The 12,655-nt window shown below is 41.5% G+C and overlaps 1 protein-coding gene across 3 annotated transcripts in view; it reads right to left on the bottom strand.

Moving 5' to 3' along the window:
- The window catches only part of shcbp1 (SHC SH2-domain binding protein 1), a 63,510-nt gene extending 53,926 nt beyond the window's left edge, over nucleotides 1–9,584 (bottom strand). The window contains exons 1-3 of one of the 3 annotated variants that reach the window (XM_049717448.2): nucleotides 9,296–9,584; nucleotides 6,888–7,118; nucleotides 1,301–1,416 (exon numbers count right to left, since the gene is read on the bottom strand). In XM_049717448.2, the coding sequence (XP_049573405.1) occupies nucleotides 1,301–1,416; nucleotides 6,888–7,118; nucleotides 9,296–9,476 (528 nt within the window). In that variant the 5' untranslated portion in view covers nucleotides 9,477–9,584. The remainder of the gene's footprint in view (nucleotides 1–1,300; nucleotides 1,417–6,887; nucleotides 7,119–9,295) is intronic. The other 2 variants (XM_049717447.2, XM_049717445.2) reach the window with 2 other exon arrangements.
- Between the last annotated feature and the right edge of the window lie 3,071 nt (nucleotides 9,585–12,655).

Raw genomic sequence — 12,655 nt, 5'->3', positions numbered from 1 at the left:
CTACATTTTAATGTGCTACTACTGATGGACAATGTTGGAGGCCTGAGTGCCCAAGGTGTGTGTGGATAGAATTATTGCCTCCAAGAACCACATCCCTCATCCAACCAACGGACCAGGGCGTTATTTGTGCGTTTAAGGCACTGTACACCAAGCACACCATGCAAGACCTGGTTGAATCCATAGACACTGAAATGAACTTTTTGGTGCAGGAGTATTGGATGGTGTTGAGTATAGTAACGTGTCTCAAGCACATCGAGAACATGCTGAGGGAGATAAAGACAAGGAATTGTGGCCAGAAGTGGTCCACGACTACAAAGGATATACATACCTTTGAGGAAATTCGTCATTCCGCTATCAGTAGTGTAGTAAAGCTAGGAAGGCAAGTCAAAGGAGTAGGCATTTCTGAAATGAATGAGGATGATGTTAGCAGGCGCCTTGATTGCCAAGGAGAACTGCTAACGGATGAAGATCTGGCTGAGCTGACAAGGTCAGAGAGTGAGGACGAAGCAGAAGGCAAAGAAGATGACCCAGAAGAAGTCGGTCGAACACTCGAACACCTGGCAACCATAATGCGATCTGCAAAAGAGCTTCAGAGGATGGTGGAGGAATGGGACCCAGAGATGATTTGTGCGTTGCAATTCAGAAATACAGTGGACGGAGCCCTGCACGTGTATAAATGCATCTTAACCTAGGAAAAAAAGCAACGTCAGCAGCTGCCTATCACTATGTTTCTGACACGACCACCAGGAAAAGAACCAAGGGAAGACTCTGTTGTAATTGAGATTCCAGAAAGTAAGGACAAAGTTATGGCACCACCCAACGAATCTGGCATCTGACCTTACGTTAGTAGTATAAATATATAAATAAATAAGAATGTTTTTGAAAGTCAGTTACTTTAAAATGTTTAAAAAAAAAGGTGTTTTAAAAATCCAAAAAAGTGTTTAAAACTACAATCGTGTTTGAAAATACAATAAAGATTCATAAAAGTCTTGTGTGGATATCGTAACAACAATTGACTCTACATCGCAGATTTTCACCTCTCGCGGGTGGTCTTTGAACCAATTATCTGTGATAAACGAGGGATCACTGTACATCTTCAATACAATGTAAACGTGACGAGCTCTGGAGCCAAGAAAACCATTATGATGCGTGCATCACCTTGTTTTAGTTTTGTAATGTCCTGCCTCATAGAACATTTCATGTCATTACTACATGTTGTGGTTTCTGTTATTTAAATATTGCTCAAATGGAATGTACATTTTCTCTTGATAATAATAGAAAACCACATGGAATGTCTCACCTCTACAAGAACGTCAAACAACTCCGCAGACCACAGAGCTTGCCAACCGAATGACTGTACCACTTTTTTCAAGTAGTCAGCAGTAAAGGATTTGACTTCTGAAGGCTTGCAGTCACCTAACCATTAAAAGGAAACAAAGAAGGCTAAATAGACATGTACAGAAAAGCAAAAATGTGTAATTTAGTTATTTTATGGCAGCATACCCAAGATTTTTTTTCCCTGGCAACAATATGCCACAATAAAGTGCAACAATACAATGCAACATGTTTGGTGCCTTAAAAACACCAATCTCACAAGAGTGAATTCCGTAGTTAATATTTATCTCTCTTTTCACAACAATTTAGTTAGACACTGACTGTGAGGTTAACTTTTTTGTTTGTTGTGCTGAATAAATTGTAAAATATTGAAATGTTTTTCGTCTTAACTTTCTTGCATTTTTTTTGTTTCAACTGTCAGGAAAATGAACCTAAAATACATAAATAACTTGCATTAATCAGAAGACATAAACAACCAAACAAAGTACATTAAAATAAAATGATTGCCTCTCAAATATTGAAGCTAAAATTGGGAAATTACACTATAAAATACTGGTAAACAAACCACACCTTTTATAGCAATGGAATTAATTAACTGCAATTTAAAAGCAACTTGCCAAAACCACCGTATATAATTCCCTTAATTTTATTTTTTTAACCTTCGTTTATCCAAATACAATACCATATCATAGAAATGTGTCTTTAAACGTGTCTTAAATGTTTCTATTGAGGTAACAGTTCTAATATCAATTGGTAGGGCATTCCAAAGCTCTGGAACCTGAATAGAAAATGCTCTAGACCAGTGGTTCCCAAAGTGGGCGGTACCGCCCCCCTGGGGGCGGTGGAAAGATCTGGGGGGGGCGGTGAGGACGAAGGGGGCGGTAGGGGGGCGGTGAGGACGAAGGGGCGCTAGGGGGCGGCAGTCCGAAGTCAGAAGTTGAAGGGGGCGGTAGGGGGGCGTTAGTCCGAAGTCAGAAGTTCGAACGTTTGTTTGACGACACGTGCAGTAGGACGAGTCAGTCGACGGTGGGGACGGACGACAATTTGTACACAACATGTGCGGTTGTGGGTGGACGGACGACAATTTGTACACAACATGTGCGGTTGGACGAGTCAGTCGACGGGGGGGAGGGGGGGGCGCTAGTCTGAAAAAGTTTGGGAACCACTGCTCTAGACCCTACAGACATTTTTTTGGCCCTCGGGGTCACTAAAAGACTAGCGTTTTGCGAGCGGAGGTTATGAGACGGAACGTAAGAAACAACTAGGTCGGCGAGATATGGAGGCGCTAAGCCATGCATTGATTTATAGGTTAATAGAAGAACCTTGAAGTCACATTTTAAATGGACCGGGAGCCAATGTAAGTTGGCTAATATTGGGGTAATGTGATCAAATTTTGTTGTCCGTGAGAGCAGCCTTGCAGGAGCATTTTGCACTAACTGTAGACTTTTGATACTAGACTTAGGAAGAATGCGTTACAGTAGTCCAGGCGCGACGTAACAAACGCATGATTAATGGTTCCCGCATCACCGGTCTAGAGGACGAATCTTAGCAATATTACGAAGGAAAAAAAACGCAATTGTAGTTATGTTCTTAATGTGCTTTTGAAAGGAGAGCGTTGATCACTTCACATGTTATTTTCACTTTAAACCGCATGAGGGCGCACTAGACCAGTGAAATAATTGGAGCTGCCACTGACAATGAGTCTGACCTTCCGGAGTCAGCAGCGGCGTTGTTTATAAGTGACACGAGGACGAAGATTTTGTTGGATTTAATGATTTGGAGTGACGCAGATGGTTCGATAAAATTGTTATTTATGTTAGACTTATTTGATATATACAGTCAAACCTCGGTTTTCGAACGTCCCGGTTCTCGAACAAATCAGAATTCGAACGAAAAATGTGAGATTTTTTTGCTTCGGTTGTCGATCAAAATTTGGAGGTCGAACCTCGCGAGGTGAGCCGACAGAACCCGAGAAAACCCGACCGCGAGGCCCGGATGCTGACTGACTCCGTTCGTTATTGTATTTTCGTTACTTTGAGGATTGTATTAACCCCTAATCATGCCTCCAAAGAAAGCAAGTGGGAGCAGTAAAGCCATCCTAAAAGACAAAGACGCTCTTAAAGCAATGCGACAGTGAGCGCCCGGCGCACTGCGGTTGCTCTGTCACAATAATGCGACCGGCGCGGTGCAGTTGCGCGGTCGGCAGCGCGCTACTGTTGCGCGTTCAGCGGTGCGCTGCAGTTGCGCGATCGGACAAAAATGCGCAAATGAAAAAATGCTTTAAAAAAAGCGTTTTTTTTAGTCATGGAAGGGATTACATTTTTTTCCATTATTTGTAATGGGAACAATAGACTCGGTATTCGACCGATTCACTTCTTGAACTGCCTTCTGGAACGGATTGTGGTCGAAAACCGAGGTTTGACTGTAGTTTATATATGTTATATAGGCCTATAGAATAATTGGAACTGCAACTGACTCAGTCTGACTGAGACTGACCTCAGCGCCACATGTACTTCCGGAGTCAGCAATGGCGTTGTTTACACCAGTGTTTCCCAACCACTGTGCCGTGGCACACTGGTGTGCCGTGAGAGACGTTCAGCTGTGCCGTGGGACTGTCCAATATTAATTATGGAGCGCATTGTAAACAGGATCGCCAAACCACTGGTCAGTTCGCGCAAGGCCTGGTCAGCCACTTGGTAATCGTGCATGTGTGGAGAATCAGAGAATCTTGAGATTTCATATTGTGTCGATATGATTGTATTGCATCGGCACATATTCAGTTTATGTGTGTGTTGCTGTGTGCTTTTGCTAACAGTGACAGACACTATGACGGTTGTGGTGCGTTTGTGGTCCGATGGAAATCAGAGAATGCAGTTCAACCGGAGAACCTGGATTGGTTATTTTTCACATACGTAAAATAAGCAGTCAAGTCGAGACTCCTCGACTGTGATAGCCACTCAGCTGCTGTCAGAACAGCAGAGCGTCTTTAAAAGTGACTTTGTTCTTATTGTTGCAGTATTTATAGACCTAGTCTAAAACAGTAAACAAAATCACATTGATACTTTTATTTTAATCACAATCACTTTAAATAGTTTATTTCTTACACCGTGTAAAACCTTTTTAAAAAACTGTCACTTTTATTTTAAAAAAAGGAATACAATTTAAAGAATATTTAGTATTTATTTCTATTAAATTATTCGACTCTCCATACATATATAGGAATAGGACTCTACGTGTTTCGTTGTAATATAACTGATTTTAATATAGGAGCTTAACAGATTTTTGTTGGCGGTGTGCCGCGAGATTTTTTCCAATGAAAAGGTGTGCCATGAATGAAAAAAGGTTGGGAAACACTGGTTTACACAGAGGACGAAGATTTCGATGCATTTAATGATTCGGAGTAACACGGATGGTTTGCTAAACGTGGTATTTATGTTATAGTTATTTGAATAACTGTTATTATGTTACGTCAGGCACATTCTCAGTTCCTCGTTTGTTTATGTAACGTTAGCATACCATATCGTTTAGCCTGTTGTTGCCTATTCAGGTCTGTTCTTGGTGTTGGATTTTGTCAAATAAAGTCCCCCCAGAAATGAGACTTGTACTCCGGTCCGACATACAGTCAAATCTCGGTTTTCCACCACAATCCGTTCCAGAAGGCGGTTCGAGAAGTGAATCGGTCGAATTCCGAATCCAAGACAAATAAAATAAAACGCCTTTTTTAAGCATTTTTTTTTTTATTTGCGCATTTCTGTCCAATCACGCAACTGCAGCGCACCACCGAACGCGCGACCGACCGCGCAACTGCACCGTGCTCGTCGCATTATTGTGACAGAGCCGTCGCTGAAACTTAAAAAATATTTTTAAAGTCCTGATGTACTTTCCAAAATTTAAGAGGACCTCAGTGCGCAGGGAGCTTAATTTTGTCCGATCGCGCAACTGCAGCGCGCCGCCGACCGCGCAATTGCACCGCGCTGGTCGCATTATTGTGACAGAGCGGTCGCTAAAATTTTGAAAATATTTTTAAAGTCCTAATGGACTTTCCAAAATTAAAGTGGACCTCAGTGCGCAGGGAGCTTAATTTGGTCCGATCGCGCAACCGCAGTGCGCCGGGCGCTCACTGTCGCATTGCTTTAGGAGCGTCTTTGTGTTTTAGGATGGCTTTACTGCACCCACTTGCTTCCTTTGGAGGCATGATTAGAGTTGATGCAATCCTCAGAGTAACGAGAATGTAATAACGAACGGTGTCAGTTGGCATGCGGGTCCTCTCGGCTCATCTCGTGAGGTTCGACAACCGAATTTCGTCTGACATTCGAAGCAAAAAAATCTCTAATTTTTTGTTCGAATATCGATTTGTTCGAGAACCGGGACGTTCGAAAACCGAGGCTCCACTGTACTTTATTTGATATTATAAAATATATTTATAAAACTATTTTCTCAGCCACTGAATGAATAACAACATTGATAACTTAAAGATTATTAAAAGCTGAGGATCCCCCAAAAAATGCAAACAAATGCAGCCCCCCTTTTCTCTAAACTAACTTACTTTACTTAAAGACAACAAAAATATACATCATATGCGCCATGAAACATGTTAATGCTCAGTAGTACACACAGCACTTATTTGCCGTGTAGGTAGTGATGGGAAAATTACGCTATAGATTTGCTTCATTAATCAGATGGGAAAATTACACTATAGATTTGCTTCATTAATCGGTTGTGGGGTTTTTTGTTGATAAATGGATTCAAGAATAATAAATGGATTTAAGAAGCAACGGTGAGCTTTCAGACCAATCAAGATGCGTTAAAAAAAAAAAAAAAACACAATAACTGGTACATGAAGCAAATTCGACACTTCGCGTTACCGTTACTACTTGTAGGTCTACTAAATGTGATTACGTTTAATGGGGATATATGGAGCTGAAACAGGAAGACTGATGAAATATTTTATTATATACAACTTGTAGGTTTACTAAATGTGATTAGGTTTAATGGAAATATATGGAGCTGAAACAGGTAGATTTTGATGATTTTTTTTATTCTAACAATATAGTCATAATGGCATTTATTTAAAAAAAAAAATGGGGGAAGAAGTGTTAGTGCACAATAGGCCCTGTGATGCGGCCCAAGCATTTGTCCTTATAGTCAAGTCAATAACTTTGGTGTGGGGTGGATTAATTAATCAATGAGTTCAATTAAATAAAACATATTTAGACAGCATTTTTCTCCTTTGCAATACCTTTACTTTTATACTTTAAAGTAGTTATAAAACAATTGCGTTTATACTTTTACAAGTAAAAAGCTGGAATTGGTACTTCAACTCCTACTAGAGTATATTTCAATCCCACTATCTATATTTCTACTTGAGTAATGAACATGAAGCTTTTTGACATTGCTACCAATGAGGCAACAGCTTTCTACGTTGCTTTCCACCAGTTTTGAAAACCAGTTTGGTCGCCCCCAAAATTTTACCATACCACACGCATGCACGACTGCAAGATCTGCTAGTGTCACAATGAGCTTGTAACTAAAATAACTGTTCACATTCTTACCTAGTATGAAGTCCTGGTAGGCTTTGAACCTTTCATAAAACAGGAGATGGTCTGTTTTGAATGTGTCTGGTAAACTTGAGTTGATTCCTCCATTGTGCTCAGATCTCTGAAGCTGGGTTCCTGTCTTAGCGTTGAAGTTGTCTGTGCCACTGTCGTCGTCGTCATCATCCTCATTTTCATCTCCATCATCACTTGCATCATCGTTAGCTTTCCCTTCATTTTGGAATAGAGCTGCCGCATTTAAAATAGAATGGAATATAGTCGCTCTCGGTCTCTCTAGCGATCTATCGGTCTATCTATAATAGGGTGACCAGACGTCCTCTTTTTACCCAGACGTGACCTACTTTTGAGCCTCAAGAAAATGTCCGGGTGAAATTTCAAAATCGTCTGGGATTCTGTTGGACTGCCTCAAACATAATACAAGTACAGTACATTGTCAAGAGAACTCGCTACCCCCTTCTGCGTAGCGTGTGGCACTGTTGCGCTATTTTCGGGAATGTCTGCTGTACGCGCACTTGCTCCTTTTTTTTCTGCTCCTCTTATTTATTTATTTATTGTTGTGTTATTTATTCATTATTTATTCAGCACGCTTTTGTTATACTTGTTACTTGTTTGTCTGTTGTGAGCCATGTCTTGTCACCGTGGGATAGGGGGGAACGAAATTTCGGTTTCTTTGTGTGTCTTTGGCATGTGGAGAAATTGACAATAAAGCTGACTTTGACTTTGACTTTGAATTGCCACTCTGTTCCATTACACCAGGGTTGTCCAAACTTTTTGCAAGGAGGGCCAGATTTGATAAAGTGAAGGGGCCCGGGGACCAATCGTTTTTTCTGACATTTTTTAACTACAGAAATTTCATGCAAATACACACTCTTATGAAACAAATTTCATCGTCCCATTTGTCTTTATTTTTTAAATGACAAAATAACCAAATATAAGCCACTCAGGCAGATGTGAACAACTCTAAAAACACAAATTCTGCCTTCCATTCATATCTGAAGAGTCAGATAACATTGAACAAAATGTATGAAATACCTTAAATTTACAAGAGTTTAAAATTATTTTGCCTCATGAACATTTTAAACAGGAGTTATAAGTAATGCAAAGTTGTCTGTTATTATTAAAAGTGAATTTTGCTCCTGTCATTTACAATATTTTTTTCAGAAAGTAATCGTTTGTGTCACGTCTACAGGTTCATAACATCAACAGTATTAACATGGTCACTTCGTAATATTTAATAAGTAATTTTTACTTTTGATCTACTTTTGACTCACAGCCCCGTCCGTGTGAAGAGTCGCTGTTGTGATGCCAGTTCAGCTTGGAGCTGCTTCACTTTATCAGCGCAGTTACTCCCTGTTAGCTTGTCGTATGTGTTAGCATGTTTAGTCTGATGGTGTCTCTTTAGGTTGAAATCCTTAAACAAGGCAACCATCTCTTTACAAATTAGACAAACACAATTGCCTTGATTTTCAGAGAAAAAGTAATGTAATTCCCATATCTCTTGAAAGCGAGGGCCCTCAATGTCAACTTTCCTCGTTTTTTTTTTTTTTTTTTTGCAGTCGCCATGGCAGAAATGAGCGGAGAGTGGTGGTGCTGCCACATTCTGGTAATAGGAGGAATTACAGTTTCAAGTTTCATGATTTTTTTTAATTCAGTTTGACACTGCAGGCGGGGCATTAATAATACATTATTAGACCGAAGCTGCGGGCCGTATGAAATATGACCAGGGGCCGGATTTTGCCCGCGGGCCGGAATTTTGCTGTATAGTAATTGCATTTATTGGCCCGAATAACACGAAACAACATATATACAATAACAAAAACCTATTTACACTAACACCAACCAGTTTTATAGTGGTACACTAAGTAAAAAAAGACTTAAGAAATACGTCCATCGGTGCAGCATTTGAAGAAGAAAAAAGGGCTCCTCTTCAGTCATCCTCTTGCGGGGTGCGTTGGCACCTTTGTTTGCCTCAGACACAGTGCCTGCCTTGCACGTCGGGCACTCAGCTTCATAATGATCACGCCCCTGGCGAAAGCACTGGAATTTTTTTATTTAACTCCTCCGTGAACGTGCATTTTCGTTTCGGCATTGCTTGTAACACTCGGTGAACACTGGACAGCACACCTTACTGAAGTAAGGTGACTAGATTTGAGGACTTATTTGCGAACGATACAAAAAAACCTGGAGTGAAATCGAACGGAGTGGCAATTCTATTGACAATGTACTGTCCATGTATTATGTTTGAGGTAGTCCAACAAAATCCCGGACGGTTTTGAAATCCCCCCCGGACATACGTTTTAGGGCTCAAAAGTCGGACGTCCTGGAAAAAGAGGACGTCTGGTCACCCTAATAATAGCATTATAGCAAGTTACCAAATAAAATGAAGCTTAAGATGTAGCACGTACCTTGAGTTATATGCTGCATATTGCGTTCAGCTTCAGGACTCGCTGGGTTACTTTCTTCACAGACTTCATCTCTGAGAGTCGAGTCTCCAACAACGGTGTTTTTCTTCTGACTTCCATTCAAAATTCTTCCAGCCGATCGATCGTCATATATTTCTTGCGCCATTAAGATTCTGCAGTACATGAAAGAAATGTTTTACTAATAGGATTGTTGCGCTTGTGAAAGCGACCAACGCCCACACCGACCAACTTTCAAAAATTTCCCTGTTTGTACTCAACGAGAACTTATCATTTGGGTTCAACAGCAGCTGCTCTTGTGACATTACCGCCACCTAGTGAACTGGAATGCAAATTACGACTTTGAAATAAACTACTTTCTTGGTTCCGATTTTTGATGAATAAACCCATGAAAGAACATCAGATACAAAGGCGTATGCTTGGTCTAAGCTTTGGTAGGCATTACAACTTACTTCCCCCAACCCAAAACCAGAACTTGATCATGCATCACGTGTACACAACCAGACACTCATACTCGGCAGAACAGTTCAAGAACACTTTAATTATTGCTTTTCCAAATTCAGCATACATTTTGCATTTTGTCCTTTTATGCAGTTAAGAGAAAAACATTCCAGGTAAGATAAAAATAAATAACAAATGAATTATTAAAAAACAAATATCTTGCACGATATAAAAATATTTAAATAAAAAAATCTGTATTATTGCAGTGTTTGTTGCATGCTTATGCCTTCTGTATTCATCAACTGGCAAAATTGAAAATAATAATAATAATAATAATAATAATAATAATGCTTACAGGCTTAGAATTCTCAGTGGAAATTGCTTCATTTTGAGAAAACGAACAGCTTTAGCTTCCCTTTTAAAACTTTTCCTGCGACAAATGTACACTTGATTTTTATGGTAAGTGTAGCAGCTCTGAGTCATGTTTTGTCCTTTAACAGGTGTTTTTATTCTTTTTCAAGTCATCCAAACAGTCTCCTGTGTATCACGTCACTCTTTTCTCGACGCGTCCCCAAAACGTACATCCGTGGTGCCTTTAATGGCAGTAGGATATATCACAATAACAAAAATACACCGAACCGAGTAAAGAAACGGCCAGAAAAAAAAACACAATGAAGATGATTGCGAACCCACAGAAAGCCCATAAATGAATTGAACATCAGTGAAACATTTGTGAGGCAGTTGGGACTCTCACACCAGCGTTCAGTTTGTGCATAATATGCTTCGTATTTCTTTCAGAGCGCTTCATTGTTGCAGCGGCAGGGCAGAGCGGAAGTGGATGCCAGTTCATCCCTCTCACTGCTGTACAAGTGTTTGAGCACCTTCTAAAGTGCGCGCGAAGAGCGATTACGTTTGGCCAGTGGCCACAGATGAGCACAGATGCGTTGTCACTGTCAACACCAACATGGACCTCTTTCTCCGCGTGAGGCTACCTGATCGGCACTATTAAATGTAACTAAATAACTGTTGCAGCCAATGAAATAGAGGCATCTGTCGTCATCGTCATAGCTCCGAATAAATCTCGGAACCTCTCGTAAAAACAACTAATTTAAAGTATTTTTTTTTTCAATAATGCTATCACTGCGTAGTATACTGAAATGTTACATTATTAAAAAATGTTTTTGCTGTATGAAAATAAAATGGTAAATATTGGTAGGGACTATTTTGTATTCCCCGACAGTGGAGCCTCGGTTTTCGAACGTCCCGGTTCTCGAACAAATCGGTATTCGAACAAAAAAATTCGAGATTTTTTTTTTTGCTTCGGATGTCGGACGAAATTCGGTTGTCGAACCTCGCGAGATGAGCCGAGAGGACTCGCATGCCAACTGACTCCGTTTGTTATTATATTCTCGTTACTCTGAGAATTGCATCAACTAATCATGCCTCCAAAGGAAGCAAGTGGGTCCATCCTAAAACACAAAGACGCTCCTAAAGCAATGCGACAATGAGCACCCGGTGCGCTGCGGTTGCGCGATCGGACCAATTTAAGCTCCCTGCGCACTGAGGTCCACTAAAATTTTGGAAAGTCCATTAGGACTTTAAAAATATGTTCTAAATTTTAGCGACCGCTCTGTCACAATAATTCGACCAGCGCGGTGCAGTTGCGCGGTCGGCGGCGCGCTACGGTTGCGCGTTCGGCGGTGCGCTGCGGCTGCGCGATCAGACAAAATTAAGCTCTCTGCGCACTGAGGTCCACTTAAATTTTGGAAAGTACATCAGGACTTTAAAAATACTTTCTAAATTTCAGCGACGGCTCTGTCACAATAATGTGACCAGTTGCGCGGTCGGAGGCGCGCTACGGTTGCGCGTTCGGCGGTGCGCTGCAGTTGCACGATCGGACAAAAATGCACAAATGAAAAAATGCTTAAAAAAGGCGTTTTTGTTTTGCTTTGAACGGATTAATTCTTTTTCCCATTATTTGTAATGGGAAAACATGATTAGGAATTCGAACGATTCACTTCTCGAACAGCCTTCCGGAACGGATTTTGGTCGAAAACCGAGGCTCTACTGCAGTGTTTCCCAACCAGTGTGCCGCGGCACACCGGTGTCACGTGAGAGATGTTCCGTGGGAAATTGTCCAACATTAAATACCGAGCGAATTGTAAACAGGATTACCAAACCACAGGTCAGTTTCCGCAAGGCTAATCGTGCATGCGTGGCAAATCGGAGAATTTTGAGATTTCATGTTGTGGCATCGGCACATACTCAATTTATGTGTGTGTTGCTGTTAGTGTTGGCTCGTGAGTGAACGATTCGTTCAAAAAAGGTTGGGAAACACTGCTCTACTGTATATGGTTGTGATATGTCTCTACCATCCCTTCCGTGAGTCGTCACCTTATCGTGGTGGAGGGGTTTGCGCGTCCTAATGATCCTAGGACGCAAGTTGTCTTGGGCTTTATGCCTCTGGCAGGGTCACCCATGGCAAAAGGGTCCTGAGTGAGGGGCCAGACAAAGCACAGCTCATAGACCCCTTATGACGAGTAACACAAATGGACTTGGTTTTCCCTTGCTCAGACGTGGGTCACCGGGGCACCCTCTGGAGCCAGGTCTAGAGTTTGGGCTCGAAGGCGAGCGTCTGGTGGCCGGGCGTTCACCCATGGTGCCTGGCCTAAAAAGGCAATGTGGTTACCCCATGTCCCATGGGGTAACCACCTGTGGAAGGGGCCAAAGGGGTCTGGTGCAGAGTGAGCTGGGCGGCGGCCAAAGACAGTCCGATTCCCCAGCTATAGAAGCTGGTTCTTGAAACATAGAATGTCACCTCTCTGGCAGGAAAGGAGCCCGAGCTGGTATGCGAGGGAGAAAAGTTCAGAGTAGACAAAGGCTGACTTGCCTCCACACACAGTT

The sequence above is a fragment of the Syngnathus scovelli genome, chromosome 4 (assembly GCF_024217435.2).
Source record: "Syngnathus scovelli strain Florida chromosome 4, RoL_Ssco_1.2, whole genome shotgun sequence".
NCBI lineage: Eukaryota > Metazoa > Chordata > Actinopteri > Syngnathiformes > Syngnathidae > Syngnathus > Syngnathus scovelli.
This window is presented reverse-complemented; position numbering and strand designations above follow the sequence as displayed.